The sequence below is a fragment of the Mustela lutreola genome, chromosome 7 (assembly GCF_030435805.1).
Source record: "Mustela lutreola isolate mMusLut2 chromosome 7, mMusLut2.pri, whole genome shotgun sequence".
Lineage (NCBI taxonomy): Eukaryota > Metazoa > Chordata > Mammalia > Carnivora > Mustelidae > Mustela > Mustela lutreola.
In genome coordinates, this window is record NC_081296.1 from 12,375,717 (window position 1) to 12,396,902 (window position 21,186).

General features: G+C 43.6%; 1 protein-coding gene across 13 annotated transcripts in view; it reads right to left on the reverse strand.

Moving 5' to 3' along the window:
• Positions 1-21,186, reverse strand: part of AKAP13 (A-kinase anchoring protein 13) — a 324,413-nt gene that overhangs the window by 101,425 nt on the left and 201,802 nt on the right. The window contains exon 1 of one of the 13 annotated variants that reach the window (XM_059180059.1): positions 15,968-16,720. The exons of the other annotated variants lie outside the window; for them this stretch is intronic. Within the exon in view, the coding sequence (XP_059036042.1) occupies positions 15,968-16,048 (81 nt within the window). The 5' untranslated portion in view covers positions 16,049-16,720. Of the gene's footprint in view, positions 1-15,967; positions 16,721-21,186 lie in introns of those variants that run through there. 13 annotated transcript variants of the gene reach the window in all.

Genomic DNA, 21,186 nt, shown 5'->3' on the forward strand with positions numbered 1-21,186 from the left:
AGTCGGTTTAGCGTCTGCCTTCCGCTCAGGTCACCATCCTAAGGTCCTGGGATCGAGTCCCATGTTGGGCTCCCTGCTCAGCGGGAAGCCTGCTTCTCCCTCTGCCTGCCCCCCTCTCTCCCTCTCCTTCTCTCTGTCCCTGACAAATAAATAAAATATTTTAAAAAAAATTAAAAGAAAATTGATGAAACCAAAAGCTGATTCCCTGACTAGATTAATGATATCAGTAAAGTCTACCCAGACTGAGAAGAATGAAAGTTAAAAACTGCAAGCATAAGGAATGAAAAGAAGTCATCATTACAGATCCTACAGACATTGGAAGGATAACAAAGGGATATTATGAACATCACTGTAACAGATTCAACAAGTTAGATTAAATGGAAACATTCCATGGCAACCGCAAACTACTGAAATTTGCTCAAGAAGATAACCTGAATACCCTTATTCTATTAAAGACATTGAATTCAGTTAAAAACCTTCCTATAAGGAAATCTACAGGCCCAGAAGGCGTCAGGGGTGAATGCCACCAAACATTTAAGGAAGAAATAATACCAATTCTACACAAACTCTTACACAAAATAGAAAAGGAAGGAACAACACACAGCTCATTTGTATGAGTCCAGCATCCCCTGGACACCAAACCTAGACAGACATTATAAGAAAAATATAAATCAAAATCCCTCAGAAACTCAGCTGCAAAATCCTGAACAAAAATTAAGATACTGAATCTAGCACACAGAAAAGAGATCAAGTTGTCAAGACCAAGTTCATTCAAGGAATGTTGAAAAATCAATTTATTAACAGATCAAAAACGCCACAAATTAATGATTATCAAGAAATGTAGGAAAGTGCTGGGCAAAAGTAAACATTTATTCATGATAAAACTCATAGAACAGTGGAAACAGAAACGAAATTCCTCAGCCTGATAAAGGGTATCTATTAAAAAGAAAAAACAACACACACACAAAACACCCACAGTTAGCATCATACTTAAGAGAGACCAAATGCTTTCGCTCTGAGATCAAGACCAAGGCAAGAATGTCCACACTCATCACCTTTATTCCACACTGTATAGGGGTTTCTAGCCAATTCAGTAAAGCAGAAAAAGAAATAAAATGCACAGGGGTCTGGAAAGGAAGAAGTAAGACTTCCTTTATTCATAGACAGGATGACTGACTACATAGAAAATCCTCAGGAATCTACAAAACTGCTGCTGGAATAAATCAGCTTAGCAAAGCTGCAAGATACAAAGTCAATATATAAAAAAGCAGCACTAGTTCTATATGTTAGCAGTGAACAATTTAAAAAATTAAAAACAAAAGTAATACCATTTACAATAGCATCAATGAATATAAAATTATTAAGAAAATCTGAGCAAGACTTGTATTCTAAAAATCAGAAAACACTGATAAGGAAAATTAAAGCATGCTTAAATAGAGACCTCATGTTTATACATCAGAAAATTTCGTCCTGTTAAGTTGTGAATTCTCCCCCAAATGATCACTACTTGATTCTAAGATTCATTACAAAAGGTACAGTCATCAAGCCAGGGTGATACTGGCACAAAGACAAACTTTTAGATCAACGGAGTAAGAGAGAATCTACAAACAGACCTTCACAGATATGGGCTATTGATATCTGACAAAGATGCCAAGTGTTATTCCAACCAGGAAAAAGAACATTCTTCTGAACAAATAATCCTGCAACAAGTGATATTCACATGCAAACAAAAAAAAAGGTTGGCAGAAAAAAAAAACAAAAACCCTCAATATTTGTAAGTCTCCCTCAAATCTTGTATCAGCTATAAAAATGAATTAAAAATATGCCTAAATATTAAAACTACAATTCTAGAGGAGGGGAATATTTTTGTGATCTTGGGTCAGGCAAAGATTTCTTTCTTTTTCTTTTTCTTTTTTTTTTTAAAGATTTTATTTATTTATTTGTCAGAGAGAGAGCGAGCGAGAGAGAGCGCAGGCAGACAGAGTGGAAGGCAGAGTCAGGGAGAGAAGCAGGCTCCCCGCGGAGCAAGGAGCCCGATGTGGGACTCGATCCCAGGACGCTGGGATCATGACATGAGCTGAAGGCAGCCGCCCAACCAACTGAGCCACCCAGGCGTCCCAGGCAAAGATTTCTTAGCACACATGAAAACCTGAAAAAATTGACCGCATCAAAATTAATGTTTTTGCTCCTCAAAGGCATTGTTAGGAAGATGAAAAGGCAAACCATAGACTAGGAGAAAATATTTATACAGGATCTATCTGAAAAAGGACTAGTAATAGAAACTATATTAAAATATAAATTATTAAAGCACATATTAAATTATAAATGACCATGAAAAACCTCTTAAAATGCCATAATAAGACAAACAACACGTTTTAAAATGGTCAAAAGACTTGAGAAATTATTTCAACAAAGAATATATATGATTGGCGAAGAACACAGAAAAGGTGCCCAACATCATAAATCATCAAGAAAGAGCACACTGAAACCAAAAAGAGTAATGGTCCATTATCAGAATGGTTAAAATTAAAGACTGATAATACCAAGTGTTGGCAAAGACGTGAAGAAACTGAGCACTGATACGTTACCAGAATGTGAAACAGTACAGCCGCTTTAGACAACAGGTTAGCAATTTCTTATAATGTCACTAACAGACATTTAATACAACACAACAATCCCACTGTGATGGGTATTCATTCACCCAAGAAAAACAAAACGTATCTTTGCACAAAGAATTCTATTGGGATTCTCAGAGCGGCTGAGCCCCTAACTAGAAACAACCCAATTTGCTGTCAACAGGTACATGGATAAACAAATAGTGGTACATTCATACAATGCAACACACTCACAATAAGAAGGAATGAACCACTGATACAAACAGCATGATTGAGTCTCAAGAACATGATGTTAATAGAAAAAAAAAAAAAAAAAAAAAAAAAAGCCAGACAAAAAACATTGCCTAGGACATAGTTCCATACAGTATTTTAGAAAAGGCAAAAATAGGGTGAGAAGTTTATTAGTGATTCAACTGGAGGAACAGAATGACTGCAAGGGGACAGGAGGGAATTTTGGGAGTGACAGCAATATTCCTACCATGACTGCAGAAGTTATTATACATAATTTCTTGATATTATTATACATAACTTAAACATTTGTCAAAACTCATCAAATTGTGAACTTAAGTTGATTTTTACTGTATATAAATTATATTCCAACAGAACTGAAAAAAATCCCTTAAATATAAGTGCAATACATATGTTTTTAGTTTTTATAACTACCAAACACCTTAACATTACAATCCTCTAGTTTCATTAAAATTTAGGAACCTTTGCACAAATTCTTTATCTCAGGATATTTTTCATTGCCTTCTCAATTCCACAGCCAATGAGTAAACTGAACATTCTCGGCCTTCAATATGTAAGGGACTAACTGATTATACCTTTCATTTCATTTTAGGCATCTGTATATTAGAAAAAGTAAGTTAAACAATTTGCAAAATGTATAATATATATAGATAAATACATAATGTGACTAATACATTAATCGTATGTAACTACAATAATGTATTGTTTAAATCAAAATTAAAATATTTATCAAAATTAACACATAATAATGAAATTAAGATTAAATCAAATCTTTTTTTAAAGACTAATTTATTTGAGAGAGAGAATGAGCATGAGTGGTGGTAGGGGTAGAGGGAGACGGAGAGAGAGAATCTCAAGCAGACTCCACACTGAGTGGGGCCTGACACAGGGCTCGATCTCACAACCCTGAGATCATGACCTGAGCCGAAATCAGGAGCTGGAGGCTTAACCAACTCAGCCACCCAGGTGATTACACCCATTTCTGAATAACAGTGGTGAGAACATATTAATGGTGGAAGAGTCGTCTTTGTGTGTCTCTCTTATCTTCCCCAGGTCTTGTGAGCAAAGGCACTGATTGTCCTTCTGTTCTAAACTATCTTTTCCAAAACGTCTGTAAATCAAACAGCCTTGAAAAAGAGAGATACTGTTTCTTTCCAAAGCAAAGGGTAGGTTTGTTTACTGTCTCCCATAATAAAGATAATGTCTCAATCAAGGGCAAAGATCAGGCAGGCTCACTGCCCATTATAAAAACTGAGGTTTCCTAAGGGTGGGGTTTCTCAGCTGTGACACAGCGCCCTCCTGCGCTGCTCTGTGCTGCCCTTGGGAGACTTGGGAAGCAAGAGGAACCAACAAGGAAGCGAAACGCATGGTGCTTTTTTGTGCGATAAGCAATAAACTCCTTTGTCCCTGGACCCAGGAGCCCTGTGACTTCAGCTAGCACCCCAGAAACTGTCAGGCTAACTTGGGAACCTTCAAGTGGGGTAAAACCTCGTACCTATCGCAGTTTTGACAGTTAGTATATATTAAATAGTATTAAAACATTTAAACACAGTGGAAGGCAAAAGTCTCTTGACAGAATCACACCTATGTGGTGAAAAACCTTAATCTGATTCAGTTATTCATTGAATGATTATGCTTGAATAAAGGTAAAGAAACAATATCTAGGGGCGCCTGGGTGGCCCAGTGGGTTAAGCCTCTGCCTTCAGCTCAGGTCATGATCTCAGGGTCCTGGGATCGAGCCCCACATCAGGCTCTCTGCTCAGTAGGGAGCCTGCTTTCTCCTCTCTCTCTCTCTGCCTGCCTCTCCACCTACTTGTGATCTCTCTCTGTCAAATAAATAAATAAAATCTTTAAAAAAAAAAAAAAAAGAAAGAAAGAAACAATATCTACTTTAACTTTTCGGTAGTTTCCCAAATTTTTCTTTACAAATTACTTTTTGTTTTTTAAATTTAACTTGGGAAATCTTCTATTTCATCGGAGCTTTAGGCTGGCAGGAAAGTTACAAAGATAGTACATAGTTCTTATATACCCCTCCCTCCCCAGTGTCTCTAAGAGAAACGTCTTACATAACCCTGGTACATTTGTGGGTAGTAGGAAACTGACATCGGTACATTACCATTAACTAAATTCTAGACTGGATTTGGATTTCGTTTCTCTTTCCACTAATGTTCTTTTCTGTTCCGGGATCAAAGCCAGGATACCACAGCACACTGAATGTGTGTGTGTGTGCCTGTGCACATGCAAGCGCACATGCATGTGTTTTTAATTTGGCATTTTAACATCTTTCCTGGGATGTGATTATATACTCTTAAAACTCACCCACCTAAAGCATATGATTCAATGGCTTAGGATCTTCACAGAGTCCTATAACTGGTAACCAATGTCTGAGTTGAGAACACTTCATCCCGCCAAGAAGATCCTGTACCTGCTAGTCTTGGCACCCACCCCACCTCTACCTCCCAGTTCTGGGCAATCCTGAGTCCACTTTCTGTGTCTGTGGATTCGCCTACTCCAGACACTTCACAGAAACGGAACCACACATTATGGGTCTCTGGCGACTGGCTGCTTTTCCTTCACAAAGGGTTTTCAAGGTTTCCCCATGTCACAGCACGTATCAGTACTTCATTCTTTTACTACTGAATCATCTTCCGCTGTGTGGGGATACCCACATTCTGTTTGTTTATTTATTCTTCAGTTGATGGACATTTGGGCTGTTTTCACTTTCTAGCAGTATGGAATAATGCTTGCTATGAAAATCCATGTACAACTTTTTGTTTGGGTGTTTTCACTTCTCCTGGGTTTACACCTAGGAGTGAAACTGCTGGGTCATGTGATACCTTCACGTTTAACATTCTGAGGAACTGCCAGACCTCTCCAAAGGGCCTGCACCTTTTGATGTCCCTACAGCAACGTACTGATGTTTTATCTTTCCGTATCTGTGCTAACCCTTGTAATTGTTCTTGTCTGTTTATCTGTCTGATTGTAACCATCCTAGGAGGTGTGAAGTGGTATCTCCCGGGAGTGTGTGTGTTTATTTAAAGATTTTATTTATTTATTTATTTGAGAGAGAGCACAAGAGAGCATATGAGTGGGGATGGCGGGGTTGGGTGGGGGAGAAGCAGACTCCCAGCTGAGCAGGGAAGCAGGATGCCAGGCTTAATCAATCCCAGGACCCTGGGATCATGACCCAAACAGAAGGCAGACGCTTAACTGAATGAGCCACCCAGGTGCCCTGGGAGTATATATTTTTTAAATGGAAAATATATTTTAATCTGTTGGTTACTTTCTAGGAAAGGAAGACAGTATGAAGATGTAATGTGCATCACCCTTAGGTTTGCCTCTCTCCTTATTTAATAAAAAAAAAAGTATTAAATATCTCCTATATATCAAATCATTCTGTGAAGCCTTAAAAGCAGAAGTACTCAAGAAAGTGTCCTGCAAGGATTTCCAGTTTATGTGAGAGAGACGTGGAAGTGGTTGGTTACTGTGGGCCTTGCACACACTGAGATGTGTGCTGCCTGGGACAACGTGAGCTGTAATTAATAGAAAGGAGAATGAGCGGAGCGCCATAAGCAGTAACCACGTTGTAAATGCTGCGCGTATTTCTGGCCAAGTCACAAATGACACAGAGAGACCTGGGGCCAGAGTTAACCACTCTACTTCGGCTGCAGGCAAGGGATTGCACAATGCGGAGAGTGGGGAAGTCAGAGACTGCCACACCCTTGTAGAAGCAGAAGCATTCAGAGAGCTTCAGTTTCACACAAGTTAAGGAAGCAGAGGTTTGAGAAGAGATGGTAGGTCCAAGGTGCCAACTGCTGCAGAGATGTCAAAGGAGATGAAAGTTAGAAGTTACTGGACTGGGCAACTGTGACGTTTCTCGTGACTTTGGAAAGAGCACGTTTTATTTAACAGAACAGGTAAGATCAGAATTAAAACTGTAAACACCTCTTGATATCTCTAGATTCACAGTACTGAAGTTTATAAAATACCGTCAGCTGGACTGGGTCTCTCTCCTGCCCCAGGAGGAGGCATGATGCCATTTCGGAGAGGAGCTCACACACACCCCGTGAGGTTAGATTCGCGGACAGTATCCCCGCGTACTAACTGTACTGGTGACAGCGTCTGCTCTGAAGGGTGAGCTTTTTGAGAAGGGAAGCACATCTTAATTCCGTGGGTTTCCCAACCGAGTGACAAGCGTGGATTTTACGGTGGATGCCTAATGATTAATCTTTGAATTCATCATCTGCAGTGACTTTACAGAGAATGAAAAGTTAGGACTGAGAGCCGTCGGGGTTATCACTCTGCCTCCATTTACCAGATGGATAAACAAACCAACCCACCCGAGGTAGCCAACCGTGGAGGAACTGGGCCAGTCAGGACATACTCAGAAACAGCAAGGGCGTTTTCTACTCAGCCCCACAAGTGCCTCTTCTGACTTTTTCCTTTGTCTTGGAATTCAACAATTGTTTAAACAAGCTTTAGTAACAATACTAAACTGAAACAGTCTGGCGAAGTATAATTCAGATCTCTGGAGGTAATTAGTTGGAAAACAAAGTCCCAGTTTACCTCGGACAAGAATATTTAGAAAATAAAATAAGAAAATGAAACAAATATATGGAACTCTGGGTGCCAAGTTTCTGAGTATCAGAATGCTGCCACTGAGAGAAATGTCTTCTGTTTTGGGCTGTCTGTCCAGATGCCTCTTTCGGTCACCGACAGCTAATTAACAGCGATGTGCCAAGGAGACTCACCATCTCTATGGACACAAGGCACTTAAGCAAATCTGGCCACAATGCAGCTGTCAGCTGGTTCCTTCTTCCGAATTAGGCCTCATTTACAAACAATTAAAAGTAAAACCTATATTGAAAAATGTTCAAGTTTCCAGTAAATCAAGACTTTTTCACCAGGGAAGGATGGGGAAATGTAGCATAAGAAGGCTTCCTGAAGCTCTCTGGCGGTTAGCTACACACACATCCATCCACACAGCTGGCCAGGCACCATTTTGGGGGCACCGCCTTACGTAAGAAACAGTGCGAAGGCACAGCAACAGACAGATGAGGAAGATGGGACCCTGACTACAGCTGGCAGGGTGGGTCTCACAGTTCACAAGTGTGAGGATCCCTTCTGAATGAGAAATGCCATGGGTTCCATTTGCCTCCCATACCCCAGGATGACAGAGGTAAATAACCCTGTGGCACGACTCAATCAACCGTGGACCACAGCCTGGGAAACACTGAGTAGTCACTGAAATACAACAGGTATATGAGTACTGGAAACCTAAAGAAGTAAGGAAGCTCCTAGGATTTAAAAAAGAAAAAAATAATTATTATCTCTGGTTCAGATAGTTGAGAAAAGCTTAGCAAGGCTGATGGTCCATGGGGTGGGCAGGATGCTCTGGAGACAGGGGGGAGGTAGGGAATTCCAGCCACGTGGAAAAAAGGATGAGCCATCAGGACACTTCAGAGCTGGAGTTCATAGCCTTACATGGCCCAGGCTCCTTCCAAGAATCTGAGGGAAGCCATGGAACCCTTAAGAGAAACACGGGTATGTGTCCAGTCAGTGGTTCTGGAGCATACCCTTGGAACCCCGATGACAGACCCTTTCCTTAGACGTCTCTGAGGAGCACAAAAAGACCAAAAGTTCCCAGAAAGAAGAGTGGAGGGTATGGCTACAGTGAATCTAGGCTTTATACTTGAGCAAGGGTGGACCCTTCCCCCAATTACAGAAGCAAGGGAGCGAGAGCGGGATTAGGCCAGGAAGTTAACGCTAGAAGCATACCGATAAAGTGGGGTAGTGGGGAGGAAGGGAGTATGGGGCATCAGGACACAGACCAGCGGGGACTGAAACTGGACTAGTCTAGCAGCAGCGTGCAGCTGGGCTGGGGAGGCGTCCTCTGCAGACAGAAGCAGCAGCAGATCTGTATGCTAGCGCACACGGTAGAATCCACAGAAATAAGAAAAAGCGGTCAAAATCCACCATGTAACAGACAGGAAATCCCGTGGGGAAGAGTATGACGAGAGTCATACTCTCGAACAGAGTCGCACTCTGTTCACCCACGCAGAGTCTCAGGTGTTCTGATGTCTTTCAAAGAGGGCGACATGAGGCAGCCTGGAGAGCTCCTGCCTCTGGCCTCTTACAAACATAACCAGTGCAAAAGTGAGTGTGCATAAGTCAAACCCACAACGAGATGCTGTATCACAGCCGTTAGGGTGGCTACGATCACATCCCCACCTCCAAAAAACCACCGAGGAAATAACAGTGTTGGCGAGGGCACAGAGAGGTCGGAACCCCATGCACCGCTGGAGGGAATGTCCGACACGGCCGATCCAGCAATCCCACTTCTGGGTATACGCTGAAAAGAATCGACAGCAGGGACTCGGACGGATATTTGTATTCCAACGTCCACGGTAGTGCTGTTCGCAAGAGATAAAAGGTGGAAACACCCCAAATGTCCATCAACAGACGGATGGATACGCGAAATGTGGTATGCACATACAGTGGACTACCGTTCACCCTTAAAAAGGAAGGAACCTTTGACATGTGCCACGACATGGCTGGCCCTGCAGACAGGATGCTAAGTGAAAGAAGCCAGTCAGCCAAGTACAAACCCCGTATAATTTCATGCAGAGGAGCTAACCAGAGTAGTCAAACTCACAGAGACAACAAAACAAAACAGAACAACCCAGAATGGCGGTTTCCAGAAATAAGGAGTAGAGAGAGAGAAATGTGGAACTGTTATTTAATGGGTAGAGTCTCAGTCTGCAAAGATGATCAAGTTCTGGAGAAAGATGGTGGTGAGAGTCGCAAACAGTGCAAATGTTCCGTGGCATCACTGACCCGTACACCTACTGGGGTAAGTTCTATGTCATGGGTGCTCTCACCAAAAACAAAAAAAGAAAGAAAGAAAGAAAGAAAGAAAGAGAGAGAGAGAGAGAGAGAGAGAGAGAGAAAGAAAGAAAGACAAAGAAAGAAAGAAAGAAAGACAAAGAAAGAAAGAAAGAAAGAAAGAAAGAAAGAAAGAAAGAAAGAAAGGAAGGAGAAAAAAAGCTTACAGTAATTAGAGATAAGCAAGCTCATTTAGACAAAGGTGGTCAAGCGGCCCACACAGTCAGGGGCAGAGCTGGAATTCTGGGCCAGATGCTACCAATTATGGTCACTGCCATTAACCAGAGGCCAGTGCCATGTGTACCAAGTGCAGAAAGAATGTCAAAACACATATCAGTATTTTCCACCATATCCTGTAGACAGTGACAGCAACACCAAGCATAATGTCTTCTTGTGTGAACATATTGTTCTTACCATATAAATAAACTGCTTAAGAGATATAAACCAGGTTACAAAATATCTCCCCCGTCCTTCTGCCCTGTTTCAGAATCTGATATCACAGATAAGTCGGCCCTTGTCTTGGTGCTGTTCTTCAACAACTGTGTCTTTCTCACTCATACTGAGAGACAACTTAAAGACTGAACTATGTGGCTACACTGGAAACATTCAGAGTGCTTCCTATAGGCCAGATAGAACGCCAAGTCCCGAGTACAAACATGGTAACACACCTGTTTGCCCGTAAGTCTCTTTTCCAAAAGGTGACCTCTAAGATCGAGATTTTTCCATGAGTGGATGATAAGCTGGTTCTCTGTACTATCAACACTCCGACTCTGAGACTAGGCTTGGCCAGATTCTGATTCTTAGCAGAATTAGGAGACAGAAAAGGAAGAAACAACAGTGTCGAGACGTTAATAATTTGAGTTTTAAAGAGACCAATGAAGATGATTATGAGCCCCTCTCTCCAGATTTTGCCCTATGGAATCTTTGAGCTAGTATGAGCAAGACGCAGGACTGGCAACAGACTGGATGGGTACGAGAGGGAAGAAATTGTGTTTAGCAAGTGGCTGGAAGTGAGGAAGACAGAGGAAGGTAGACACTCTGCTATTACATATCCATGTTTTTGGGAGGGAGGTTACCAAAAAACTCTCTGGCTCTGATCCCATTTATGATTCTTTAGCTAGAAACCAAACTTAGTCTTTTGTCCACACTATCTCCAGGATCCCTCAATCACGGACATCACGGGTATTCAACATCCAAAATTTGGGGGGACTACAAGGCACATGGAACATGGGGCAATGGAAAGTCAGAAGAAAGGCCAGGGCCGTCCAGGTAATTCTACGTTCCTGCCACGAAGCCTGGGACTCCTTGTGAGCCTCTGAACTACACCCACATTGTGTTCCCATCAGTCTGAAAATAGAGCTGTACATATTTCCAGCAGAGAGGGAACTGCCTTTTGTTTTTGGCAGCGTTTCTCCTACTGTTTATATCTGAACATCCTAATAATACAAGCTCAGGGTTACACCCAGCCTTCCCAGCCATCGCTCATATTTACTTCCTCCGCAACTGTCTCAGGAGATCCAGCCAGAGTTACAAGCTGAACGAAAGGAAGCAAAAACCCACCATCCGGACAGAGAAGCCAATACTTGAGTCAAATCTTTTCAGGGAATCGGACTGCAACTGGGCAGATGTGTGCAGTTGTCCTCAGGCCTGAGTCTCCTTGCATCTTTCGTTTGACGCGAGGTCGAACTGTCTTAGAGAAAGCAAACTTAGGAAGGATGGAGTATTTCTCGGGAAAATGACACTAGACTTAAAGACAAATTACTCCTCTGAGTTTAGCTAATGAGGTCATGTGTCCTGCCCAAACATCATGGACAGGGATGGGGCTGTCCTCTGTAAATATTTTCATTCAGTGCGCACAAAACATGGTTGCAAATCTTTTAAGGATTCACCAGACACTTTTAATCACAGGCTATAAAGTACGTTCTCAATAAACCATCAATAATGTGAAAAATCATATTATTACTAGTAGGCAATATTTTTCCAGGTACCTAAAGTTATAAAATTAGTAAAACAGAAATGGGCCTTGGACTAAAGTCAGTTTACATCAGCAATCAATCCTCGATTCTGATGCCCTTCTTTCTGGTATGCTAGTTTTGCACAAAGTTTCAGATAGGTAGTGTCCTCTTGTGTTAACATGCGTCTCGGGAATACTCACCCTGAGTTTAGCTACTGAGCTACGTTAGGTGAAAACTATCATTCACCAGCTTGTGAGTTCCCTACTAGCTTTTCGAAGGATGCTGATAAAAACAGGCATGTTGGTACCAATGGGTTGCTGGCAAGAATAAAATTCTTCCATTTCCCATTTTGAGCATGTGATTCATAGTAACCAACCCCTTATCATAGGAGCAAGAAGTTATACACACGGAGGGGGGTGGTCAAGGGAATGTCATATAGTGAGGAAGAGCGAAGTGTGCGTGTACTGGGCCGGGGACTGGAGGCGTAAGTGACCAAGTGTTAACTTATGCCTTATTATTCAGCAAAGAATTCAGAAAGGAGGTAAAATTTCAGGGTTGTTGGAGGCCGATGATGGGAAGCAAGAGCTGATCTAAGGACACAGACTGAAAACATATGCAGCTTTAGGGAAATCTTAAGGGAAGGCCTTGATGCAGGAGAGCTACCATGAAACAAACTCTACAGCACTGACCAAGGGAAAAGATCGGGTTGCAGCACAAGCCAAAAAAAGCACGGCTATATAACCGGGACGAGAATGGTGTAGCTAATCTGCAGTGAATTACTGGGATGCCGATGGAAGGCCCGCGTCGTAAATGTGGAATCCCACAGCAGCGGGCCCACAGTCTAAATTTTGTGTTTACTGTCCTCCTCTATCTCTGTGCTCTTATGCCAACCTTCTAGTACATGAACTACAGACTACGTACCATGATGCGTGGGAATCCTTACTTAGAAGTCCTAAAAGAGTAATTCATTCAATTAACTGAACTTCTTGAGCATTTAATACAGATTAGGAATATTGTTTTCAGTACTTAGAAATAGTGAAGAAATGAAAAATTTATGAACTCATTTGTATAAAACAGCAAATTTCTACAGACAAAAGTGGAGTGAGAACACACACATGACCACTTGAGAACAGAGTGGCATATGTACCCAAATATGAGAGGTTTTTTAAAAACATGGATTAATGATACTGAAGTTCAAAGTTAAAGATCACTGGAGAATACTTCTGAATGATTTAAAAAAAAAAAGAATTATGGAAAAAATCTACAAAAAATTGTGCACCAAAATAAATTTATATGAGGTCACGAATCTGCCCTATGTGTTATGGAATGAATTCCTGCCCTGGGAAAGAAGCAATCGACAAGAGTTTCTAAGACTATTTCCACTAGGGAAGTCTAGAGGCGCCTGAGTGGCTTGGTCAGTTAAGCGTCTAACTCGATCTCAGTGCCGTGAGTTCAAGCCCCGTGATGGAGCCTACTTAAATAAATAAATAAATAAATAATAACATAGAAAAGAAACACATATGTATTTAAATGAAAACTGATTCACACATTCATATTCATGTGCACTGCTGACTGAAGGAGGTCTACTTTAGCAAGAAAACGCATGAAGTCTGTAAACAATCAGAGCTGGATTTGTATCCTATTACCTGTTCCACATGAGCTGAGACCTTTGGAAAATTACTGACTATCCCCGTCTGTTTGTAAAATGGGACAAATACTAGGAATGTAAACATGAAAAGCCTGGATCTCATATCCATCCACCTCTTCCCACTTCGGACCACAAAACCAAGTTACTGTGCCTCGGGCTGCCATAATGGCGGCCTAGCTCATTCCCACATGACCAGAAGGATCTCTTCAAAACATAATTTGAGAAGTAACATATCCGAACACAGCCAAGTCCTCGTGGCCGCCAAGGCCCTGCTTTTTTCTCCCACTTAGGACTCTTTGGATACTGCTCCCCCTCCTGCTCCGTGTGCCCCCATCATGGTGGCCCGGCCACTGCTTCCTGAGGACCTCAGGGTCCTGCATTTACTGTTCCTTCTCCCCAGAACACTTTCCTTTGGCAGCGCGGGCATCCTTCTATCCTTTGGAGATCAGCTGTTTAAACGGCAACACCTCAGAAACACCTTTGATCTAAAACAGGCCTTCTGGTTATTTCCTATATAGCCCATTGTTTATCCCTGTCAAGTAACTTACAGTAATCCCTACTTTTTAATTTCTCTGTTTATTGTCTGTCTTTGAGCAAGACGAGGATTTAGCGCCATCACTGTCATCGAACACGCCACTAATAACGTTTTAATGTACGGCTCTCAAGAATGTCACCTTCTTCTCTAAAGCAAAAAAATTAACACGAAACTTAGTGATCTTATTTCAAACACACTATTTTCAGGACTCCATTTGTAACGAATGCCCATTTTCTGAGAAGTGAAGTTTTCTCTACTAAAATGCCTTCATTATACAGTTGGCAGCATGGTACCCCCCCCCCCCCCGCAAAAAAAAAGAATACAAGCAAATTCACCTAAAAAACTAATTATCCTTCATTAGTTGTGGGCTTGTGGGAAAAAAAGAAAATCACATCTTCGTCAGTCAAGTACTTCATACTTCTCACTTGGCTCAAGAGATCAGGGGAAGACTTGGGCTCTTCACGCGAGCATGTGTGGGGGCAGGTGTGTGGACAGAACAGCTGCTGCCCGAGCAGAAAGTCTCACATGAAATAATGCATGTGGAAGTGTTTTGTTAAACTGTAAAACAGCGTCTCTGGGGCCAGTAAGCCCACGCTGATTTAGCTCCACTCGTAAAGGCTTTCCTTCCCGGCTACAGTGCAGGGTGCTTTGCATTTTAGCATTATTTTAAATATGTGATACTCCCTGTGACACCCAGACTGGGATGTTCTGCCCTCCCTCCTTTTATCGCTTCTTTCTCTTTCCTTAGACAAGTAAAATTTAAGATCATCAAGAGTCAAGCGTATAAAGGTCCTAAAAACTGAGCTCTCCTAAATAATATTCCTATGAGGAAAAAATTTTTAAAACACCACTGTGTTTTCATAGAGGTAATCATGTTTCGGAGGAACTAAAATTGATTACATCTTGGAACATGTTCAAAATGCCAGGTCCCAAACTGCTCTCAGCTTAAGCCTGGCAAGTCGGACAAGCACCTGGCCGTCATCAGGAAGGCCAGGGACACCACTCTGTCATAAATCACGACTTCTACCTGGCGCCTCATCCACGGTTTATGTCACTGGTTTCTATGACTAGCCTTCTAGACCCATTTCTGGGCCTCAATGGACCAGTGAAAAAGTTTAGGAAGTCTCAAGTAATAAACTGAATCGATAAATCGATAACACAGTTCCAAAATCTCCTTGACCAGGGCGACACGCTACCACTCCGCCTACGCCCCACCAGCTTTAAACTTTCCCAAGTTCAGGTACTGAGGTTCTTTGGCATCTGTGAAGCACTTGGTCGACTTCCAATTTCCCCTGCCTTTGCCAGAAAATGGCTAAACTTCCAAAAAGTGTTCCTGGAGTCGTCCAACATTCCCAGACTCCCATCTTATGGCTGGAAGAGTCCTTACTAATTTTAGATTCAAGGACGCCCTCTGTGAGCAATTAGCTGTTCGGAGTCTCCACCCCCATCCTGCTTAGACACCGACATCACCGACGCCGAGAAAACAAATACAGCTACCAACAGAGTCCACGAAAAGCAGTCAAACCAAGGTGGGAGCACCACTTTGCAACTTTAATAAACAGGCTGGAGACCCCTCCGAAGGGAAAATGTGTCCTTCCTGCCCCTGCAGAGTTACAAGAGACAGGAGAAGACAAGAGCGAGGAAATCAGAGAAAAGGCAGGAGAGGAGACCCACAGAGAGCGATGCCCAGACAGGTGGGGCTGGAGCGGGGGAGGATACCAGGGGGACAGACAGAGGCATCTTAGGAAACAGCAACTCTGAAAACGAATTTCTCCCGCTGTGATTTTCAGGAGTATGAGCTTAAGAGTTCCCGAGCTTAAGAGCACATGTTAAAGCAAACAAAATGATGTCTCAACCGTTTAAGTGCAGCTTAAGACTGATTGTTAAGCACCCCCTCCATAGTCTTGGTTCAGATACTCTTTCGAGAACCTTAGAATCATCAACCTCGCCCCTCTGTTCCTGACTTTTCACACATCCTCTCAGCCTTCCTCGCCAGCAGGGCAGCCAGGCACTCAGTCACCGGATGCGAAGAGATAAAGGCGCTTGGGAGCTGCGGGCTCTGGGAGGTGTGGCCCCTTACCTTCAGCAACACCACATCCACTGTCCTGTCCACCTTGGAGATGTCACACAGGCTGTAGCGCCTCTTGTGCCGCTCATACATTTTTGTTCCAACTGCACTCCCCCAAGTCCAGAGTTCCAAATGTCGCACGCTGAGCTGCAGATCTGTGCCTTCCAAACTCCTCTCTCTATAAAACCCTCAAAGGGTCCAAAATTGATTAAGAAGAAACCGAGTGGAATCCAATTCCTTGAACGGATGGAAGACTTTCTGGCGACTTCAGAGCACCGGGGTGATAAATTTGTAATTCATAATATAAACAGTAAGTGCCTCCTGATGTTCTACTTTATGCAGATCCCAAGTGAAAGAGAAGTGTGCAGCGTTTCCATCACTGGCGACAACTCCAGTAGAAAAATTAAGAATGAACCGGCTACGCATAATGGCCGACGCACGTGGGGGAAAAACCCAAAGCAGGCAATAAAAATCCAGTCTGCACTTTGTCAGGAAAAGCAAAAGAGAGAAAAAGGTAAAACAACTCTATTTCAAAGGGATGGCATGAAAACACTCTCATTCCCTCATTAAATTCTGTTCCTGCTTACAAAAAGAAAAAGAGAGAGAGAGAGAAGAGAGAAGGAAGGTAAGTTTTTTCCTTTACAGAAAAAACACCCAAACCAAAAACCAGTAGAAGCTTGGAGATTCTGTTCAAAGTCCTTGGAGTCGGCCTCTTGCTCACCAGACAGTGGGGCTTGGTTCTGATTTCAGCTGCAAATCTCTACTGACAGCAGAGGAAAGGCAAAGAGAAAGACCACTCCTCCTGCCCTCCTCCCTCCTCCCTCCTCCCTCCTCGGGCGCTGGCCCTTCCCTACCCCAGCCCCCCTCCTCCCTCACCCTCAGGAACGTCACTACTTGCCCTTTCAGCTCCGCACCAGCAGCCTTGGAGGTTTGAAAACCTAATTGCAGTGGGAACATGATTCATCCACAGACGAAGAGAAAAACAAGGCTTCCTTTTCCAACCCACTTCCTCCTCCTCCTCCTCCTCACACTGTCCCCTATGAAAAAGGCTCTGTCAGGCATTGCAAGATGCAACTCGAACGCTCTGATGTCGGAGCAGCGCGATAATAAAAGGGGGAGGATGTCATCCTAAACACCACGAGCAAGTACAACATACTTATCTATTCCGCAAAGTATAGAAAATGGAAACGACCCGAGGCGCACACGCAGCTCCCTGCCAAATGCAAACCCATGATTTAATATGAGAAAAATGTTAGCCAAGTATTTCAGGGCTATGTCTCTAGAATCCAGAAGTGGCTACAAAAGTGCCTGATATGGTTTAAAAATCTTTCAAGAATGGTTCATTCTTTTTGCTTTTTTGGGGGGGTGGGGTGGGGGGCAGAGGGTCGGCGGGGCAGAAAATGAGTGACAGAAGGGGCTTTAAAGACAATTCAAGAAAAAAGGAGTAGAATGAATGGGTGCATGTGTCAATACTTCTGAGAGAGGAGGGTCACCTAGGCTGGGACCACTTCCCCTTTCAGGGCTTTCACGGCACTGGTTGAGCCTTTGCCTGGCTCTGTCACTTCATTGTTGCGGAGACGCCCTCCCGCGCAGTCCTACCCTGTGCCACAGCCTCCGGGCAGCCTACTTCAGAATTCATCCTTACTTCAGACACCCTCTCAGCTTGGTTGGTAAGTGATCTGGGAGGGGAAAAGAAGGAACTGAGGGAAGCAAAAAGGGGGGGGGGAAAGAGTGGAGAAAGCAAAGAAGAAGATCTTATCCTTTAGGAGCGTTAGGCTGCCAATATTTTCCTCAAGAGGCTAGGGGAGTCCTCAGCCAGACCTAAAGAGTGTGAGTGAGGGGCTTCAGATACCACAGGGGAGAGGAAGAAAAGAGATTTCAAATAGTTCAAAACAGAGTACTGCAAACAGAGGTGGGAGCAAGGTTTTTCAGGGTTTTATGAAAGGGGTGGAGAAGGTCTGATGAGTCACCCTTTCCTCAGGCCAGGCGTTCATGTTGCTAACCAGCCAAAGGAGGGAAAGGCGGCAAACCCTATGAGAAAGCAAGATCTTTCCTCACCTACCACTACACCGCGGCCCTAGCTGTGCCCAACGTGGAGCCCTGATCCCTACCCCTGTGTCATCCAAGGCAGGTGGACGGCCTCCCCCTCCCCACAAGCCCCCCACTCCCACGCCGTGAGCCCTGGCTCTGTGATCTTACCAACACTAACAGTGAAACAGATGTTGCTTTTCACTAAAGTGAGCATGGAAAACAGTAGAAACAGGATGATTAGACAGAGATTAAAAAGTTGTAAATAAAGTTGTTGCTCAGACTTACTAAAAGGGTGGGAACCTGACCAGGACCTTACAAATACTTTGAGACTCTGTGGTCCACAGCACAAATGGGAAGACCCATCAGGCTTTAGGATATGGGAAAATGGCTAGTTTTATCACCTCTTCTGTATGAACTTTCATCAAGCTGTAATTCAGAACCCCCCCCTCTCCATATGAATACAAGGCCAGCTCCCCTCTGTCCTCCACATGGTTTATTCCTCCTGCCACTCCCTTCTGTTTTAATTAGAAGCAAATGTTTCCTGCTTGCAAGGTTCCCAGGCACCTCTCAGGGGACCAGAGATGCTCAGTCACCAGAGAGGCTTCCGACTCCCGATCCCGTCTAAGTGCTTACTGACTTAAACGCACACAATCTCTATTGCTTTAACAGATATTCTCTGCCTTGCAGGGAAGGCAAACAAATAACAAGGTCTCTGTCCTCAAGACGTTATGGAATTAAAAAGAAACCGGCTTCAAAATAATGCAATTGCCTGAAATGTTTTGAGACCTAACTAACCTTTTTATTTCTGGCGATCTGCTGACTTTGTGCCAGAGGCTGGAAGTCTAGGTTTCCTCCTCCTTCTGCACACAGAAACCTACTACAAAGATTTAGAACTGTCCTTCTATATTTTGTTTCTTCTTCTAGGATGAACACTCTGGATAGGGAACAGATACTTGTGGTGGAGAGGGAAGGGGGTGCCCCGACTGTTCTGCTTTCCCCTCTGGATCTGCTCAGCACTTTCCACAGAAGATAGAATCCGCAGTCCTGTGCTTTGGCCGCTGCTGTGACAATTCCAAGTTTTTATCAAAAACATCTGGAATCACTGAACAGTTATTCTGTTAGGAGTTTGAAACACAGCAACCAATCGTTTTATATCCAAACCAGAGCTGAGAGCTATGAATTTTTGTTTTGAGAAAATCCTCCCTTCTCCTAAATTTTGGGAATTTATAGTAAAATATACTTATTTCCAGCCTCTTACCACCATAGTAGTTATTTACAAGATTAATCGTATCTCCCTTCTGTGTCCTCCATCCCACTCTCGATCCACAAGAGGAGTCCCAAATTCTTCAAGAGAAGCAACCAGTCCTTTACTCTGTTCATACCACAGGACCAACACAAGTTCTAAAATATTCCAGAATATTTTATGCATTCTAATTCAATTACAGCATTTCTGTTCACAGATTAAATTTTCCCTTCATTTACTTAATTACAAGATCTAACACCTTATCCAAATTATTTAAGTAATTCTTATGGGTCAGGTCTCTTCAGCTGCTTTCACTTAGGTAGAGCAGAGCCCAGTCTCAAGGCCCCACAGTCAAAATTTCTGAATTAGGACACCACCTAGTGGGGATGCTACCGACCCAAACAGAACACCGAAAGCCAGTAAGCACGGAGGGGAGGTGCAGGGAAGGAAGAGGGGGAGGAGTCTACTTCTACTAAGGATTTTTCCTATAACCCCAAAGTGAACACACAGCATCTGCATGAGACTGGGCACAGCTAACCGATCCCTCCCAATAGCCAGTTCGGTCCCTGCAGGAACACAAGGTACCAGGGTGAAAATCAAGGGTTCTTTCTGTTCCTCGGTGTGCTGCTGCCTCCCTGAGCAATGTGGGGTGGCGACTTGGCCTCTCCGGACCCAGGTTTCCAGAACTGAAAGATGACAGGGGATGAGTACAATAGGAAGCCCCCTCTTGATTGGATATGGTCAGCCTGAGACTAGGAAATCATCAGCTGCCGTATAGCTCAGAGGATGTGGGCAGATGCAGAGGAGAAAGAAAAAGGAATTGAGAAATTCTCTCAAAATCGGCTGCGGAGAACATACAGTGGTTCTTGCATCACTATGCTCTCCTCCTCCACTTTTCACGTGTCATCAGAAGGAAGGAAAGGTCTACCACAGTCAATTTTCATTTATCTGTGATTTTGTTACTTCAAAACAGTGAGTCACCCAGAATTACCCGTTTGTTGGTGGCAAAATTTATTAGAACACAGATAAAACACTTCTCCACTTGGGCAATTCTTGCCTGCCTGGAATAACAGAGTCCTTCACGTATGACAGCTGACTGGGACGAGCGAGAAGGAAATTACTGACAATGCTGCAAAAGCACTATTTCCCTCTGGGATTTCCTTTTTAATTCCAACTGAGGTGTTGGAGCACCACTGGTCCAGGGGAGGGAGGCCTCCCGCCCTCGTCCCCCAGGCCCTTCTCCAACAGATCTGGGGAGTCCATGAAGGTGAAGAGGCCTCGGAGAAGAGGGAGGCTGGCGGGCAGCCCCCCAGCAGTTCCAGTTGGCCTGGCGAGGGTGGCAGCAGAGCAGCGCCCCCGCTTGAAGCCCTTAGTGCCTTCGCAGGAAGAGACTCGAAGACCATGCAGCCGGTGGCAGCAGATTCTCTGCCCCCAATTAACAGTGGCAAAAAAAAAAAAAAAAAAAAACTAAGATGGAAGAATATAAGAAAAATAGTCACAAAGCTTTAAAAATGTCTCTTCACAAACTTTTGCTCCTCTGGGGAGACAGGTCTCAGCAGGAACAAGTCCACAACTGTTAACTTTTACTACAACTGCCACCAGCCTGGTGAAATAAAAGGAGTGGGGAGAGAGCGAGGCGGCAGAAAGATAACTGCAGGTGGAGTAGTGACAGGACAGCTTCTTCTGCGGCAACAGTGATTACTAACAATGTGTCCTGCGTACCTGCTGTTTGCCAGGCGTCCACCTGCCGTCTCCTCGACTCCTCCTCAGGAGCTCGAAGGTTCGCGCCCACTTGGTGGCCGAGCAAGGGGGGCCCTCTGAGCTGCAGCCAGTGGTGTCAGGTCGTACAGCTAACAACGTGAGCCTCCCTTAACCCTCAACTCTGTAAATCCTCTTTCCTTTCACTAATGCATCTTATTTTGCCCTGAGCAATCCCCCATAGTTAAAGAAATAGAAC